The sequence below is a fragment of the Raphanus sativus genome, chromosome 4, assembly GCF_000801105.2.
Source record: "Raphanus sativus cultivar WK10039 chromosome 4, ASM80110v3, whole genome shotgun sequence".
Classification (NCBI taxonomy): domain Eukaryota; kingdom Viridiplantae; phylum Streptophyta; class Magnoliopsida; order Brassicales; family Brassicaceae; genus Raphanus; species Raphanus sativus.
Window position 1 is genome coordinate 9,495,297 of NC_079514.1, and position 18,562 is coordinate 9,513,858.

Here is an 18,562-nt window from a genome sequence, read left to right on the forward strand (position 1 = left end):
ACATCCCTTAATTAAGGGGTTTTTCTCATTTTTTCTCTCTTGGTCCTAGTGCTTCCCCCTTAAGGGATGCCTTAAGGCATACCAATAATCATGGTCTAAGAACCCTGCAATAAGCATGAACTTACCTGTTCAAGTGAAAGACCCCAAATACACTTCAGATAGAGGAGTTTTTTTTTCTGCAAGGACTCTTTTTTTTTCTGAACCAATGCAAGGCAAATCTAAAGAGTTATGAATGTAACTGTGATTAAGAAAACAGTAAAACTTAGGGGGCAGTGGGTGCATAACGGTCAAAAAAATTAAAAATAAACTTTGCAGCTTCGACCGAAAATGTTATAGTAGTGGAGATTTGTGTTACTTTAACGATGGTTTTGAGATTAAAGTTTTGAACATTTAAGGCAGTGAAACATGCGAGTTTCAGGGCCAAGAGACTGTGCGTACTGATTCCACAAGGAAGACCGTTCAACATCTTTCCTGCAGCTGCTTATCTGCATAACCTTTGCTTGTGTGGCAAGCCGTTACCACCTTGCAAGAAGACTATCAAGTGAACAGACACACATTTTGAAGTGGCCAGTCCAACGCTGACTTGATCTTAATCGCATTTCTTCAAAACATAGATGGTATCTTCTATTTGTCTTTTTTACTTATCCACTTCCTACTCTATTGTTTTAATCTGTACTTCTACACCTCTGTGATTCTGTTATAATCTAAAATAAATTATTAATCACTTTGGTTCAAACCAGCAGAACATGTAAATAAGTAAAACCAAACAATAACTTCCACTTCTACATGAATCTCTTCCTCCTGGTCTTATTAACCTTCATCTTCTTTTGTAATTCACCTCAGCAATCATACACATCCTCGTCTAATACTCGTCCTAAAAATATCACCATATCATCTTAGGATTCGAGATGCAATTGTAACATTGAGAAGAAAAAAAAAAGGAAAGACAGAACCACTACTAACGAAAAACATACTTCCTCATCAGATTCGCTGCTCTCAAGCGACATGTTATATCCTCTCATAAGCTGAGCAGCACTATCCCAATAAACTTGCTTCTCCTAAAAAGGATCAAGGGGCAAAACAAGAGGAGAACACACAGTAAGCAGATAATCAAGAAACTCAGCGAATGAACAAAAAGAATAGAGACAGAGCAAACTCACGTCCGAAGTGAAAGACTTCCACTTTTCACCACCAAGCTTTGGAACCTACAAGCATAGTCTTGTTGTAAAAACATATATAAACACTAGCCAAGTGAAGTAAACAAGCTCAGTTACACAGTCTTACATCCTTAAGGTTAACATATGGATTCTCTTTTTGGTAAGTTTTGCGAAAATCACTCCTGCAAAAGTGAAAAGAAATATCATCATCATCATCATCATCACTATCAGTAAAAAAAGAGAAGAAAAAAAAGTGGAGGATGAAATATATTACATGAAAATATAAAAAGCTGTAGGAGGCTTTTTCCTAACGGAACCCAAACAAGAAGAAGAGGAAGTCAAGATCACATATTATATAATTTAAGTCAAGAGAATAATGCTAATTAATTAACGAGGTCTTACTTCTTAGACTCAGTTTGCGTCTCAGCAACTTTGGATTCTGATCATTATAAAAAAAAAAAACAACAGTAGAGGCAAAAGCGAATTAAGAGAGAACGCAAAGATTGAGGAAAAAAAAACGAAACAGATAGATTTTACCGAGTTTGAATCGAATTTTGGCGTCGAGGCGGCTGCAACTGTGCATACTTATAAAAGCAACAGCTACGTTCTTGTTGCATCCCTCGCTGCAATCGTTTTCAATTAAAACTAAATTGTGAGAACCCCTAAAAATCGGAAGTTTTCAGTAAACGTAAAATCAGATCAAAAGCTTGAGAAAAATTTTGAGTACCAAATAACGAATTCGTTTGATTTGGGCGATCCACCACCACCATGACCACGACCGGCCATCTCTTTCGTTTCTCGATTGGAAGGAAGATATGAAATCTCGAATCGATTGGAAAGTTGTGTGAGAGGGAAACGAGAAGCTTGTTTTCTAGCTTAAGTTGTGGCGGTTTATATACTCCCGCGATATTTTTTTTTTTCGCTGCTTTTTTTTTTCTTTACACGGATCTATCTATTAGCTGTCGATCTAATCCACCGTTCGTTTTTCTTCGTGGGTCTCTTTTTTCTTTGTTTTTCTTAGCTAGGGTTTTACGGATTGAACTATATTTTGGGCTGTATGGGCTAGCTAGATATTCAAATGCTCTTGACTAATTAGCAAGAAGCAAATCAATGGTCCGGCCCAATAAATTAATTTTCTGACAACGGCCCAATACATTTAGAGTGTGTAAGTTTTTTTTTTTCCTTTTTGCTTAAAAGAGTGTATATAAGTTAACAAACAATAAAGCATTAAGGGAGGAGAGGAGCATAAATTTTCATTTTATGTTCATGTATACAGGAAGTGAAAGACCATAAATACACTACAGAGAAGTCTTTTTTTATATAAGGAAGTATAATGTATATAATAATAGTTATAAATTGGTGAGTGATTAAGATAATAGTAAAAATTAGGGGACAGTGGGTGCATAACGGTAAAAGTTTTTGAAGAAATGGAAGAGATCTGAAAAGGCTAGGGAAGAGATAGATAGGCATGTGGGGAGTGTTGCAGGGCTGATAAGACTTTTAGGGTTTTTAGGATGATGGGAAGGTGAATTTACCCTCACTCACTTCTTGCTTACTGTGCCCCTCCCTCAGAGAATCTTTCATCCTTCTCTCTCTACTATCAAATCTCTCTTTTCTTTTTGTGTATAGTTTTAAGACTTATAGTAAAACAGTATATATACACATTTAAATACTAAAGACTAGGAAGCCGATTATAGTAAAACTTTATAGTATAAAGTTATGATGGGGTTTGCGGAATATCTAAAGGTTTAATCGTCACAACTCTCTCTTCATTTTCGCAGTATATTTTTTCTCTACTGATTAAAAGAATCTTGCGTCAAAATGATTAGATAGGTGATTAGTTGTAGAAGCTCTCTCTCTCTCTCTCTCTCTCTCTCTCTCTCTCTCTCTCTCTCTCTCTCTCTCTCTCTCTCTCTCTCTCTCTCTCTCTCTCTCTCTCTCTCTCTCTCTCTCTCTCTCTCTCTCTCTCTCTCTCTCTCTCTCTCTCTCTCTCTCTCTCTCTCTCTCTCTCTCTCTCTCTCTCTCTCTCTCTCTCTCTCTCTCTCTCTCTCTCTCTCTCTCTCTCTCTCTCTCTCTCTCTCTCTCTCTCTCTCTCTCTCTCTCTCTCTCTCTCTCTCTCTCTCTCTCTCTCTCTCTCTCTCTCTCCTCTCTCTCTCTCTCTCTCTCTCTGTGTTTTCTACAGTGTATGATATCATTGGGAGATTATAGACTAACTTTTTAGTTTTTGCATCTATCTGAAAAAGACATTTTATTATCGCAGACTATAACTAAATTCAAACTACAATACTTTTTTTTGATCAACTCAAACTAAACTATAATCTTCTTTTCAGTTAAAGAAACAAAACGATAGATATTAGTGATATCTCACGCTAGAGATTAGCTCTGGGGAAGATAATCAACTGAAAAAGCTGTTAATATTAACCTAATAGGCTTATACATATAGCATAAACAACCGACCTGACATTAGAAACATACATTCACCATAAAAACTGATATAGAAAATAAACAAACAGCAACAAGACATATTTTAGGTTTAAAGAGAGTCAAAGTTAAGAGAATAGCTAAGAGGATCGTAGTTGAAACTTGTCTGCTTCTTGTTATGGTCTCTTGGTGATCTCATTTTCTTCTTCATCTTCTTAATCTCTCTTCTGATTCTCCATATAATGCTTTTCATTAGCTTTTCCTTCTTCTTCCCTAGCTCCATTACCATTATGCATCCCATTTTTCTTCTGCTTTCCTCTTTTTTGGTCGAAAGTTAGAATAGAAAGAGAGAGAGCTGCAAAGTTAAAAGAGTGTGAAGTGAATAAAGTCAATTGTGGAGAAGGAAGACTACTTATAAAAAGCAGTATCTCTGTCTTTGTTTGTAGAGCTGTACCAAGGATGTTGACCTCTCGATTTTTTATTTATATATATTTTATGATTATACATTTACACGTGTACACCTTTTATCTATAAAATAAAATAATTTTTCTGATGTTTGTATTTATTTTTTTAACCGTCCAACAGTGATCCACCAAACAGTAAAAATCGGCGATAAGAAGTAGGCAATCATATAGAAGAGTGGGTAAAATTTGCTTGTAGTTAAATAGTTCCATGCGGCCAGGCCAACTTTATTTAGCTGAACAACTATCTTAGACTACATACTCTCTTGAGTCTTGATATCTAAAAAACATAGTTATACTACTTAACCAACTCTTGACCAAAAAAAAAAAAAATACTACTTAACCAACTCTCTCTCACATTAACCTGAAAATACAAAATGCTGCTTTGCATTTAAATTTTGATTTTTTGTTATATTACTTTCTATGGTGTTTGTTATTAGTTTGTGATATTTTGTTGTAATTTTTTTTCTTCAATATTCACTTCACGGCGACATATCATGTGATTAATCTGTTCACATGCATGCTTTATTGCTTAGACTATACACCTTCATCAGACACTGTAGCAAAGGTGGGGGAGTTTATTATTGACATATAATACTGTTCAGCATAATGTAAAACTTGAGTTATTATTACACATCTACTACATCCATATCCATTACCAAAGAAAGACTAACTAAGTGGATGTAGTTTGGTCACATCGATCGTATGTATCAATCAAAAGAAGTACATACGAGATAATTAACCAAGCCTAGATTCTGGTCGATGTATAAGCATAAAGATCCAAGAAGAGAATCTAAATCTACAAAAGAGACAAAAGAAAGTGACCAGTTTTGGTCTCAGAAAATAAGGGGAAGATCTTTAGAAGGCGAAGAAGAGTAAGTTGTACAGCAAAAAGAAAGACTGTATGGTCGTTGTCTCCCAACGTAGCACAGAGCAGAGGCATTGGATTTGCTACTACTCTTCACAGTCATTTTCGTGTTCTCCACTTTATATCAGAAAAAATGTTGAAATGAATAGGTTTTTTTGTTTTTATTAGGTAGTTGGTGACATTTCCGTTGCATCGTTTTGGCAATTTAGTTTCCTCAAGTTATCTCTAGTCTGTTTGGTTTATTGCAGTTTCTAGAGATTTGTCCTTTTTTCATCATGTTTTGTTTTATTATGTCTTTAAGTTTCCATAAGTTATTATTTTCTTCTTCATCTTATCTAATAGATGTTGTACATTTCCTTTGGCCTCTATCACCTACCTTATAGTTTTAAATTATTGCAGTAAATTATGTTTCTACAATGTACTGTGTCACCATCAAATGTAACAGATTGCGTTAATAGTGTAGTTATGGTTTAAGAAAACTCTCTTCAAGATTGAAAAAAGTTTTTAGTCAATTCATTTAGGATTTGAATTGAATCCCTTTGATTGGTCACAGACTGCTTGTAGGCTCATAAGTTAAGAAAATAGAACATAAGATTTGATGCTTTGACAAAAAAAGAGTAGAACATAAGATTGATGATATTGAGATCAAATCCAAGAAAACATGAAAATACTCTCTAGCAGAGTTGAGAAAAGAACACTGAAATTCTTAGTATTCATGTAATATTAGCTAGGAGAGCAATACACAGCCCATATGGCTTTCTCTCTCTCTCACTCTGTTTCTACACACAACGCAGTTAGAGCAATACACTTCCCCCCAAAGCAAAGACAAAGATTAGTAGCTGGATGATAAAAAAGTCATGGAGTGGTCACAGATGCAGCTAACTCGGGAGTGATTATAGCCTTCCAAACTCTTTTGGTTAACTTAGTAAGCGTATCATCATCAGCTTTAGTTTTTTTTCTTCTTTTTGTTAGACTCCCTTTGGAACCAAATCCACTTTAAAAAAAAAAAAAAAACAAGCACAGGATTGGGAAGATGCCACTAAGAAGACGGGCTTTGCTCTGTGCTTTTCTAGGATTCGGAATTGATTATGATGAAACTTCCTGAAATGCTAAGTTGAGTTCAATCACAGACTTGGCCACCAAACCTCCTCTTCTACACAGAGCCCCAACACATATAAATGTGAGCCCATATATATAGATTCGTACAAATCATTAATGAGAAAACTATTAACATCTTGTTCACTTTTTTACCTTGACAGCGAGGGAAGGCAGGCTTTAACTTTCTCTAGCTCCACAAAGCAACGACTGTAGCGCTCGATTCTACACACAGCAGTTAAACATGTGGTTGTTCAGTTCAATGAGAGTATGCTATCGAAATATTAAGATACGTGAGAGATAAGGTTGAAAACCAAAGCCAACCTTTGCTCGGCTTCGATATCTACACCAACAGATGCTGGAGCTGACAGCGATGAGTAAATTGGTGATCCGTACATTCTAACCAGCTTAAGCAGCATATCCAGGGAAACGCTCAAATGCCTAAATAGAAAAAAAAGATTTAGTGTTAGAAAAATTAGGAACGCAAACCGCAAATGTATTGTATCTATCTATGGTTGTGTAAAGATTCAAGTCTGTTCAGCGTATTATATTCCTTTGTGATTAACTTAGCACGAAAGAGTCTGCCCATTGTATTCTTAAGAAAATTAGTGAATGCTTACTGATCCATGTCACTTCCTAGAAGAGCTGTTAGAATGGGAAGAAGGGAGGTACAAGTATCCAATGTCATAATCTCATTTCTCTCCGTTATTATACCCAGTACATCCGCCGTAACCTGTAACAAATGAATAGAAAAACTTGCTTGGGCTGCTAATCTTTTTCTCAGATATAATTCGATTAGTAGAAAACAGAGGATACTTACAGCATTATCAGCCATCTTCTCCATCGAACCTATCGTGTTCTTTACATCATTTCTTTCCCAATATCTACGAACTACCTGCAAATTGGTCAAAAGGATTTAGCAAAAAAACAAACTATAGGTCTTTCCCAATATCACAACTTAACTGCTTTCATGTTACCTGTAACTTAGCCAAACGAGACTGCATAGAGCTGACAAATTGATCGTGTTTCCCAATTATGTCTTCAACAATATTATCTTCAGAAGGAGACTCGATCCCTTGTTCAACTGGCATATGGTTTCCTCTCTGCTTGAACTACAATGGAAGGGAATACAAATATGTATTATTACTGCTCTGAAGGCAGTAACATATGAGACTGGATAAATCAGTAGTAGAAGTAGTTACGACTTTGTTCATTAGTCTTATTCATGTCTCCCTATTTTGTTACACTTTACAGTCAATGTGTTATTAAGCATCAAGATCTCAACCTGAAACCAGAAAGAGTTTTGAGGCTTATTACCATATTTGAAGGGTGGATGTTAGGAGCCGCCACACTTCCAGCCGGAAAATTAGAAACAGGACCCTCGAAGTTGGAAAATCTTCCTCTTCTCTCCCTATTTATAACGAGTGACTGGAATCTTCCTGATATGGTAAAGACACTTGACATAAGTACCAACTCATTTTCAATAAGAAAGTGAAAACTGGATCTGAAAATATTACCTCCTTTTCGACTTTCAGTGGGACTTGGTTCTCTACTTGATCTGTGGCTTACCAAGTCATCTGAAACAAAGACTAAAAAGCTTAGAACAGAGAACTGAGAACATCATCTATCAAACTCAATACAGCAAAAGATACGAAGGCACATCAACTTACAGTTTTCATCGTGGTTTCTTGGAGGTGATCCCACCCGTGACCTTGAATTACTCCTGCCATATCTCTTGTATCTAAAATCGTTGATGCTTCGCTCAGCTGCACCCCGCATGCCACCCTTGCCACCGTGAAATGTATTTTTATCCGGTATATTACTTGGTTCAACTGGCTGAGACTCTGACATTTCAAGAACCGGAGCGTTTGGCAGATCTTGGCTACTTTTGCTGTTAGGCGACCTTCGGGAATCAGCCGCTTGCAACGAATAAGGCATGGTTCTTGCAATAATGTCAAGCTCTGCTCTGGATTCAGTCGCCTGCTCTATTCTAGGGTCTTCTCTGGGGACTATTCTAGGGTCTTCTCTGGGGACAAACACCTGAATAAAATCTGCAGCCTTATTGACAGGATTCGCCTTTGGGTTAGCTTTTGTAAAATTCCTCCTTGACGTTGCAGCATTAGAGACACCAGTAGTGGCCTTTGAAACACTGGTTAAACTGACCCTATGAGGAGTGCTAGGTACACTTCCCGTGGCTTCAAAACAGACAAAAAGAAGAAATGGCATAACATTTAACCAGCGCTGATATAAAAGTAACCAAAAATATTAACAGAAGCAAGCATGCATACATGATGTCCTTGACTCTTTAGCAACGTCTGAATTTTGAGAAACTGACAACCTTCCAAGAGGCTTTGATGATTCCTTCATCAAAGACTCCGAACTTTGGGATGTTGATGACCTTCCAACGGTCTTTGTTTCTTTTGTCGAAGGATCAGAGTTCTGAGTGACAGATAATCGTCCGAGAGACTTTGTTTCCTTCAGTAGAGGATCTACGTTCAGGGAAACAGACAGCTTGCCAGGAATAGTCTTTGAGTTATTATCATTGAGAACTACTGAATCTCTTCCTGATCCAGACCTTTTCTCTGCTTGTCCATTTGACTGAGCAGTATCTCCAGTATTGCCTGGCTCAGTGCGCTGGCGATGTTATCCGAAAATGAGTGGGGAACCAACAAGCTGAATTTAAACAAAAGAATTTTAAAATAGTGTAGGGAGAGAGCAAATACCGAGAGGTCTACGACCCACACGCCTACACAATTTTGATTGTATGAGCAACCAAGCAGCTTTCCTTCGTGAACATTCATATCTGACAATCTTGACCATCCAACATCCACTCCATCATGACATCTTATTGGCTCCCACGAGAAAATCTACAATTTTGCAGTTGATTAGACCACTAAAAGTAACGTAAGGAGAGAAAGACTAATGAATGAATTCCTCAAGAGATGATTTTGAATTTAATATTTACGCAAAATTAGTAAGCTACATGCTCTGTGTATAAAAGTATGAAAGAGTTTATTACCTTGAGGCTTTCTTGCAATCCACAAAGCACCGTCTTTCCATCTGGATTAAAGCTCAGGCAACGGACCCCAGAAGTCTGGCGAAAAAATGAGAATATTAAAAGGTTAGATACACTGATAAATAAAATGCCACCAATTTTGAGTCTAACATAAAAGAAGAGGTGTACCTCAGGTCCACCAGAACCAATTAGCTCGAATGTTTCAAGATCCCAGAATTTTACAGTCCTATCAGCTGAACCTGTTACCACAGACAAATCAGGTATATGAATAAGCAGCTTTGGCTGGGCTGGTTACCACAATGTTACAATTTGTGATCATTCACTTTTAGTCTATAAGTTCTATATGTATTGGTATCATCCTAAAAGCAGAGAGCGTCGGTGTTAGAGAATCTCAAGACAAATACAAACCTGTTGCCAGCAGAAATTCATGAGGATGAAAATCTAGGCTCTGAATCTGTCCTTCATGACACTTAAACTCGGTCAACAGTTTTCCAGCTGTTAAATCCCACACCTGGTAAAGATAAAAAAGACAGAGGTTCTAGGTGAAACCAAGAAATGATCAAGCATGCGAAATAATTGATCATGTGGTCCAAAAATGCAGATTCATTGCTCCAGATGATGTTGACTAAGCAGCTGTGTGTTTCCCTCAGCAGTAGACAAGATAAAACATCTCATATCTAGAAATGAAAAACAACCACCAACATTTAAAAGCGGCTACAAACCTTCACAATGTTGTCCTCTCCTCCAGATACAACCCATCGACCATCTGGGGTGAATCTAAGTACATTGACTCCTCGAGTGTGACCCTTGTAAGTATGGATGGGACCTTTTTTACGCAGATCCCATATCTTAAGGTTCGTGTCTAGTGAGCCAGACGCAAAGAACTCGCCAAAAGGGTGAAAATCCACAGATATGCAATTCGACCTGTGACCAGTGAGTGTCCTGACAACTAGACAACCAAAGCAAGTGAAAGAACGCAGAAGTAATCAATCATAGGAAGTTAAAACTGAGCAAAACAAGAAGGTGTTTGTATAATAAAAGTGCTGAAAACTTACGCTTGGCCTCCTCCAAATCCCAAAGTTTGATGGTACCACTAGCAGCTCCTGCTGCAACTAAGACCTCGGAAGCATCAAACGTCACTGAATCAATTCCACTCGAGTGCCCATACAAGCTCTGAAGCACCGAAAATAGATATGATAAACATTAAGAAAGAGAAGAGACCACTCCACTACATCTATAAAACTCTTCTCCTTAAAACCAAACACATAATGCAAACAAGGATAGAAGCAGAGAGGAGGGGGAGAACTTAACCAGAATGGCGTTGGGTTTGCCAATAGCCCAGAGATTGACCTTGTGATCTTCGCCGCCTGTAACGAGAACCCTAGATGACTTCCTTCCGATCTTGAGACAGTTGACAGCAGCAGAATGTGCCACAAATTCCTCTTTTGAACCACACACACAAAAGTCAAGGCTAAGCAAATGCTACCACAGGTGAGACTATAGTCAAAAGCTCAACTTGAGTTGACAGAGACTTAAATTCAAACACATAAGTCTCGAGAGGAGGGTCTTAAATGACTTCACGGACAAAATATGAAAACAGATCTCGTGAGGTGCAGCTTAGAGTGAAAGCAGCAGATTAAAGCTAATCAAGGAGGACTCTCTCAGAACGAAACCCTAGAAGGCATAAGAAGAAAAAGAAAAGGATACGTAGCTTGTAGGCTCGCTTGGTAGAAGTCATGGCGGAAAGGAAACCCTAGCAATGTGGTAGTAGGACATTCAAATCCCAAAGAAAGCACAAAACTTTCTCCAAGATCTCTCTCTCTACCTCCTTTCTGAAAATCTCAAAACAATCAAAAAAACAGATCAGAAAAAATGAACCCAGAAATCATCTGGTGAGGGGAGGGAAGACACGAGAAAACGACGCCGTACAAGCAAAAGGGCCAAACTTTGTTAGTTCTTCTTCCAATGAAACCCAGAGAAAACGCCAAATCTAACTCACGTTGCTTTCTTCCTCTGCTCCTCCTCGAGTGAATCCAATTGGTTGGTTGGTTGGTGAGTGGTGAAAATGAGTTTGGAAACTGAAAGGAGATGTCTTTTTAAAAACAAAGGAACAGTTTAAAATATTGTAAATCGAAAAACGTCAGTTTGTATTCTACTTGTTGAATCAGAGAAAAGAGTCTTCTTTTTTCTTTTAAAGTGGTTTCTCTTTCTAGACTACAATGGAGAGAGAGACAGAGAGAGAGTGACAGAGAGCACAGCACCAAGGGAGGAGGACGAGGAAGAAGAGAGAAAGAAGCAAAAAGGAGGCGCAGCAAAGAGAAAGAGAGAGTCTCTTCTTATTCTTATTTTTCTGGTCAATCTCTTCTTTTTATTTCATTTCTCCCTCTCTCTATTTCAAATTCCAATTAAACATGTTCTCATTTAATTTTTCTTTTGGGGCCTATATACTCATTTTACTTGCATTCACCATTTACACTTACTAGAAAGAATACAAATGTATTAATTCTCTTGGATATTCTATTTCTTCTATGTTACTAACTTACTATCAATGAATATTTCATTTGGTATTCAAATATTATTATCATCAGTGGAGTTATGTTCACTGAAGACAACTCTAGATTCTGAGATCCTGTGAAACAAATTTTTATCTTGTTTCATATCAAATAATAGCTTTTCAAATTTTAAAAAAGGGAAGGGGTTACGTTGCACATTTTGATTTCCCGGTTTGCGAATTAGATTCTTAAGGAATTGTCTTTGTTTTTGAATTATGAAACTACCGTCGGTGCTATAATGGTAATGGACATGTAATCATTAATATGTGATTATTGCTTAGATGATAAATATCCATCTTATTTATCATGGACCCCTGTCAATAAGTTTTTATGCGTATAATGGAAAAATACAATGTTTCTTTCTTATTTTGTCCAAATGCTAAGATAATGTTTCGGTGATATACTAATATGTAGTATTTCTTTTGTTCACCTCATGAATAAACAATTAGTGAAATTCTTCAAAATCAAAAATAAAATTACCACTATTCGGTCTACGTGATCATAAATCTACTGTTTTGTGCAGTTTTGCGAGTTCGGATTGTACTTATTTTGTCCAAATGCTAAGATGATGTTTCGGTGATATACTAATATGTAGTATTTTTTTTGTTCACCTCATGAATAAACAATTAGTGAAATTCTTCAAAATCAAAAATAAAATTACCACTATTCGGTCTACGTGATCATAAATCTACTGTTTTGTGCAGCCTTGCGAGTTCGGATTGTTCGATTTGAGTATTTTCGGTTTGGTTTTGTTATTTTGGTTTTAAATTTAATTTTCGAATTAACTTGTTTTGGGTTGATTTTGGTATATTTTTTGGTTAAATTCAGATTTTTTGGTTAAATCCGGATATTTTAGTTATTTCGGGTAATTTGGTTCGATTTTTTGGTTATTTTCGGTTATTTTGGGTTTTTCATATTTAAAAATAAACTAAACCAAACCAGAAATCGAATTAATTTTCAAAACTGTTTTGAATCAAAAACCGAAAATAAAATTTTGGTTCGGCTTGATTGGTTCGGTTTAAAAACGCAGGGCTAGTTTTGTGCCCTGTTCAAAAACGCGGCCGCCTAGGCAGCCGCCTGGGCGCTATTCGGTGGGTGGCCGCGGCGAGTTGGGCCAAATCGGTGAATCCAAGCGTTGACCCGCGTTTGACCGCCTAATTCCCGCGTTGACCGCCTAAGTTTTTTTTTTTTTTTTTTTTTTTAAAGCTGAAATACGATTGATTATTTTTATTCATTATTAACAGATTTGTATAATTATTGATTACTAAATAGTTACAATTAGTTATCTAACCCAAAACAAACACATATATACTACATTAGGGATTTTCTCGTATCAAACACGCCCAAATCTAAATGTTCGATAAATTGAAAGGAGATCGTTTCAAAAAATTATCTAAAAAAGTTATAATTATGTATAAGAACTTGTGTCATCATATTTAAAATTAACTAAACATATTATAAATATATTAAATTGTATTTAAAACTAGGCCCCGCGTAATCTCCGAGTACTCCCCGATTTTTCGGTAACTCGCTAGGTCCGGACTCGCCGCCCGACTAGCGCCTAGCGTAGTTTAGAACAGGGGTTTTGTGTTTACTAAGTGTCTAAAAGAGATACTGATAATAAAGTGTGAGGATAAATAAGAGATCCAATAGGAAAATAGAAGTAACAGTGACATTAGATATACACCAACGTTGGATTGAATCGACAATAATAATGGTAAGAAGGTTTTGGCTTTTGATAATAACGGACGAACTAATTTCATGGGGCCCATGACAATTCCCATCATCACACACATGACACACAAAGTACACCGACTCTAGATCTCATAACATCTCTTTTGGGTACACAAAATAATATATTTGTTTTTATAACATTGTTAATCATACTGTATCAATTTTGAATAGAAAATTTAAGAAGAAAATCACAAGTTGGTAAAATAAAAACCAACTATGTTAAGATAAAGGAAATATATTTCTGCATACATGTTAGAGATAATACTAACATTTTGTATAAGAACTGTTTTTGATGTGGAAAATGATTGTAGCACTCACTTCAAGCAAAAAAAGAAAGAAAAAAAAGATGAATGTAACACGTTTTCTAAGCTCAGCCTTCCAAATAACATTAACCAAGCTAAATTTCTTTTTAAAACATGTTAAGATAAACAATGCAATTTTGCAAACAATTCTTCAGATATTTGCTAAAACTATATTCAAAAAAAGGAATATTGACTGATAAATGAATTGATATATTTTTGAAAACCTTAAAAAAAAATGAATTGATATATTTAAATATTGGTAACTTAGTGGTAATATAAGAAGATTGGTTTTTGTGTCCCCGTTTTAAATTTGGATTAGCATGGTTCCTGCTCAAGAATGGTATGCACAAATAAAAAAATAGTCTCAACTTTTTATGCAGAAAATAAAAATGAAAATTATCCGAAAGTTTTCTTAAAGTCAATATATATAAAAGCTAACTTATGATTTGTGAAAGACTATAAGTACAAAGACTGGAACTTCCATGTTGATAAAAAAAATGAATATTGATAGATCTAACAAGTGTTATTCCCAAGTGATATAACTCTGTTCTCACAATATGTCACGCAAGTAATGAACTCAGGTGAAAACGAATATTGAGCACAGAGCACTAGCTTCACAAACTATTAAGCTATATATATTCATTGTAGTATAATATAACCCTTTTTAGTATAATATAACTTCTCATTATATGTCGTTTCTATAGCAACTTCACGTAATTATACCACCAGCAGTTCAAATCACTTTCGATCGATTCAATATCACACAACCACTGAAAATATAGAATGATTACCCAAAATTTGAAACATAATCCTACAATTACGGATATAAGCGTTTTGACTTTAAATTACATGTCCCTGCTTATATAATTATGCCTGCTTTTCAAAGTGCACCCTTGATCATTAAAAAGGTAAAATCAATCATTGCCACCATGGTATACCCTGGCATGGCCTAGATGTGCTGTCACTAAATCTGAGTTTTGCAATCCAATAATTCTTTTCATATTTTAATATGGTTATAATGTTTTGAAGCTCGAATCTCCCATCCACTCTGAAATTTTAAATAAACGTTGAATGTGTTAGGAGGTTGGAAGACGTGTTACATGGATGTGGTAGTACGTTAGAGTCGATAGCAACAATAGCATTTCTGGCAAATTCAACGTAATGCATTAGATACAAAGTTCTTTTTTCTCCATTGGATAATAATTAACGACAAAGTCATGATATAATTATTAGAAAATTCGATGATGAACTTTGTCTACCTAACGACATGTGAGCGATCGATGCCTCTCTACCTAAATTAAGTATATTGTTTTCGGACAGGTGTTTCAAGTTTCTAGGAAAAGCTAACCAAGAGTGGGACTCACGAACCAAAAAACAGTCGGGATGTTAGCGTTAGTGTAGGTGCAGTACTCTACTCCTACGTTCCGATCACACATGATACTGACACTATATGTTTTGTGAAATAGTTTCTCCTCCTATACTTCGATACACATGTTACTGGTTATGATTGGGATTTACTCGAGAACCATGAATCAAGATTGCATTCACCTCAGATTTCACTTGAAGAACAAATGCAACCTCCACAATACACAGCACATGATAAAGATCATTACAGCCCACAGTTACAAACTACAAATATATCTTTACAAACAAAACATTAGAAGAAGAAAAAAAGTTAAAATGAACCGAGGAATGAGAATTTCAAACAAAACATTCATATGCTAAAGACACCTAAATCAAACAGACACCTGAATCTTTATATATAAAGAAGACCCCTACTCTCTCCTGGTGATGCCACATCAGATTCCATGTCACAAACTCGAGTCTCCAGAAGCCGACACCTGTCCGCTATATTAAAACTCATAGTTTCATTAAACAAAAAGAAGATGGGCTTCTGTTGAGTTATTGGCCCGTAAAGTGTCTCCTCTTAGTAGTTGTGAAGCTGAAACTCATGTCTAGGATTCATCGCCTACTGCAAAACCCAATTAAGTTTTCCATCAATGGAGGTCATGAGCCATTAATGGAGGTTCATCGCCTTCGTCAGTAATCGTTGCGTCTATGTCGTTTCGCGTCGTTTCGTTATCTATTCTTCTCCTCACATGAGTTACAACTTGCATTGATTCAACGTCATTAACGAGATATTAACTCTTCCCACCATCCGCAACCACGATCATTCATTCAATGATTCATATCCCTCTTCCGATTGGGGGATCTCAACCTATAAAAGGTAAGGCCTCATCCCTTGAGAATCTACATCCTCACAATTTTCTCAATATCATGGCTAACTCCTCTGTTTTATTTTCAGATTAGAAATCCGGCCATTGTTTCTTCCAACGTGGAGGTGAGGTTGCTCAGAATAGGAAAGCTAGGAACTTCAGCATTACTCGCCTCAACAGCTTAAACAAGAGATCCCGTGATGTGATCGCTTTAAGTTTGTATGTTTACTATTCTTTGAGATATGAGATGACTGGTGATCTTACTTATATTCTCACTGACGATTTGTTTTCAGTCTATTATATTGACTCAACGTGTAATTAACCGATCGCTTTTACTTCTACGTGCAGTATTCAAGCTATCCTTGCACCATTCTGCAACACTTTGTTATGATGCGGTTTGGTCAGGTTCGTTTTGTGAAAAATGTTATAAAACCTCAAAACTCTCTGTTTAGCTTTTTTTTTCTGGTTATATATTCAATGTGTCATTTTGTGAATGCATGAACACTTCTGAATCTCTTGCTTCGCAATACAACCTTGATGACCAAGCAGAGAAATCGAGATCAAAACTACCAAGTTCGAAGCACATTCTAACCAACAGGTTTATCTTTTAGTAGTTAATCTTTCATACCAATTAGTTATTGTAGCTTTCTAGACTGTAGTTATATCATTTCTCTGATCTCTCACTTATGCTAACCTTTTCACAGTCAATTGGATAAGATCTTTTTCTCTTATCGCGTACTTGCTGTTTTTGTATCTTGACACTCAACTATTTATCTAATATGATATCTACATACATATTGGACTCATGCCACATATATATGTATATGTATGTGTGTATATTTATATTTAAAACGTAACAAGGTCGATTGAATACTGATAAAAAAGGTTAGATGTGAGAAAATAGATGGAAATGGCAGATGAAGAGAAGCCAAGAGTGATAAGAGGAAGAGATAAGAAATTCACGAATGTGTTTAATTTAATACCTGCTATGTTTTCAGTTTTCATCAGAAGAGTAGTCTAAAAAGCAATGAGGAACATTCTTTTCCGACAAAAAAGCTTAGAAATGAAGAAAACAGTTCAGTCTTCGTCACGAGGCCGTGTTTAAATTTTGCAGCCATGGCCTGATTTTATTTGTTTTAGTTGTAAAACTTTCTGTGGTAGTTTGTTTAAAAAGTTTGTCATTTAGTTTGTTCTCCATGTGTAAATGATTTCCCATAAGTTGGTTTGGTGGACAACACCACTTTGTCCTTTTGGTCAATTTTGATTAAATTTACTTTCTATTTAATTCAGTAAAAATGGTTCAGTTTGGTATGAAAAAATAAAATTTAATATTATAAGTCAAACTAATATTTTTTTTTGTCTGTATAATATAAACCGAGATTGCTTACTACAGCATTCCAATTCCAACTTCAATCCAAACAACAATTTTAGTAATGTTTATTGTTAACAAATAATAATATAGTGAAAATACATTAGTTTCTGCACGATATTTCAATCTTTTTTCCTAACAATTAGAAATATAGATTGCCAATAATTGTAAAGTAGAAAGTGTAAAATTGATGATGATTTCCTAAAATATAAAGTTTTTTAGCATTATTTATTAAAATAAGTAGATTTGTTTGTAAAAAACTGCCCATATCTATATATTGTTTGATATTTCCTTACTTTTTATTAATTAACTATAAAACTATGATTCTATAAACATATAAACTTGAACGGTATAGTAAAAAATATAACCAAAAAACTAACGCAATAATCCTATATACACTACTCGGACAGTGACAGACTAAACGTTAATGTTGGTCGTTTTCTTCAACTTGGACAATAATCTACTTATTATGGGTAGAGAATTTTCTGAATTTAACAAATAATATTTTAATTCATACTTAACATTATTCTTACACTTTAGTTCTAACACAAAAAACTTGGTAAGGTTTCATATCATATAGGAAACTCTTCATTAACTTCAATACCACAAAATTAACTTACGTTAGAACTATCATTCTTCTCCTCTCTTTAGTATCATGTTCAGCAAGTCATAAACTGCAGCAAACCTCTATAGGCCATGCTATTCATAGAAACGTTGACCGTAAAACTCACCAAACCCATCTTTCTGAGGCCAAAATATAACACACACACAAACAAGTCAGGAATTATGGGTTCAAATTTTCTTTTTTTATTCAAACAAACTAAATACCATGTAAACCTCAAACAACATCTTCTATGTTACATGCCAAACATTTTAATATAGAAACAAACATGGTAATCAAATAAAAATAAATCTTATCAGATATAATCCCTTCTCACCCGAACACTCTTAAAAAAAAATTTATGTTTAAAACTAACAAGTATTTTATTTTAAAAAATCATAATAATATTTTTTCAAAAAAAAAAATCATAATAATATTTCATATAACATGTTTTATTTAGTATTCAAATACAATAACATGAACAAAATTTAACTAATATATATACATATATATATATTTAAATAATAATAAATTATATTAAATATTTTTAATTACTTTAATTATTTCTTAAGTAGCATCCCGCCCGAAGGGCGGGCCGATCCTAGTACCTAATAAAATGTTTCCACTACATACTATACCCACTGGATGAGACCTTTTCAGAACATGCTACTTTTCTCAACAATGTTAGTTCAAGTCCTAACTCAAATATATAACAATCATTGTAATCCTCTCCAAATCATGAATCCCACTTACCATCAGGTGATCAAGAT

The 18,562-nt window shown here is 35.4% G+C and overlaps 2 protein-coding genes and 1 long non-coding RNA gene across 6 annotated transcripts; 1 reads left to right on the forward strand and 2 right to left on the reverse strand.

The window, feature by feature from the left end:
* Positions 1-692: 692 nt before the first annotated feature.
* LOC108853097 (high mobility group B protein 7) lies at positions 693-2,128 on the reverse strand. Its single transcript, XM_018626556.2, has 8 exons — positions 1,885-2,128; positions 1,695-1,780; positions 1,560-1,596; positions 1,432-1,464; positions 1,285-1,339; positions 1,161-1,205; positions 975-1,058; positions 693-874 (listed from the first exon to the last, which is right to left on the reverse strand). Exons 1-8 carry the CDS (start codon positions 1,941-1,943, stop codon positions 863-865), a joined length of 411 nt encoding a protein of 136 aa, XP_018482058.1. The 5' UTR covers positions 1,944-2,128; the 3' UTR covers positions 693-862.
* Positions 2,129-5,525: 3,397 nt separating this feature from the next.
* LOC108855049 (katanin p80 WD40 repeat-containing subunit B1 homolog KTN80.4) lies at positions 5,526-11,388 on the reverse strand. Of its 3 annotated transcripts, none has more exons than XM_018628748.2 (19): positions 11,018-11,388; positions 10,726-10,850; positions 10,330-10,460; positions 10,074-10,191; positions 9,741-9,967; positions 9,427-9,529; positions 9,187-9,257; positions 9,022-9,096; positions 8,726-8,869; positions 8,291-8,636; positions 7,673-8,197; positions 7,520-7,579; positions 7,320-7,441; positions 6,980-7,114; positions 6,823-6,897; positions 6,623-6,735; positions 6,327-6,443; positions 6,159-6,227; positions 5,526-6,060 (listed from the first exon to the last, which is right to left on the reverse strand). In XM_018628748.2, the coding sequence occupies exons 2-19, from the start codon at positions 10,754-10,756 to the stop codon at positions 5,994-5,996; spliced, it is 2,529 nt and encodes an 842-aa protein (XP_018484250.1). In that variant the 5' UTR covers positions 10,757-10,850; positions 11,018-11,388; the 3' UTR covers positions 5,526-5,993. The 3 variants fall into 3 exon arrangements, with proteins under 3 accessions (XP_018484250.1, XP_018484248.1, XP_018484249.1); XM_018628746.2 differs by having other exon boundaries at positions 10,948-11,388; XM_018628747.2 differs by having other exon boundaries at positions 10,726-10,858; positions 10,948-11,388.
* Positions 11,389-15,365: 3,977 nt separating this feature from the next.
* On the forward strand, positions 15,366-17,107 carry LOC108854224 (uncharacterized). 2 transcript variants are annotated; one of them, XR_001949869.2, is made up of 4 exons: positions 15,366-15,833; positions 15,912-16,076; positions 16,171-16,227; positions 16,372-17,107. It is a non-coding gene; the product is annotated as an uncharacterized LOC108854224 (long non-coding RNA). The 2 variants fall into 2 exon arrangements; XR_001949868.2 differs by having other exon boundaries at positions 15,912-16,041.
* Positions 17,108-18,562: the final 1,455 nt, after the last annotated feature.

What these genes read in the sequence shown, in the direction of transcription:
- LOC108853097 (XM_018626556.2), bottom strand. Translation starts at nt 1,943, where the DNA reads ATGGCCGGTCGTGGTCATGGTGGTGGTGGATCGCCCAAATCAAACGAA. An exon ending in CATATGTTAACCTTAAGGAT is followed by an intron (nt 1,206 to 1,284) that starts GTAAGACTGTGT and finishes CTATGCTTGTAG; the next exon opens with GTTCCAAAGCTTGGTGGTGA. An exon ending in GGAAGTCTTTCACTTCGGAC is followed by an intron (nt 1,059 to 1,160) that starts GTGAGTTTGCTC and finishes GATCCTTTTTAG; the next exon opens with GAGAAGCAAGTTTATTGGGA.
- LOC108855049 (XM_018628748.2), bottom strand. Translation starts at nt 10,756, where the DNA reads ATGACTTCTACCAAGCGAGCCTACAAGCTAC. An exon ending in CACTGAAAGTCGAAAAGGAG is followed by an intron (nt 7,442 to 7,519) that starts GTAATATTTTCA and finishes TTACCATATCAG; the next exon opens with GAAGATTCCAGTCACTCGTT. An exon ending in AGAAGATGGCTGATAATGCT is followed by an intron (nt 6,736 to 6,822) that starts GTAAGTATCCTC and finishes CATTTGTTACAG; the next exon opens with GTTACGGCGGATGTACTGGG.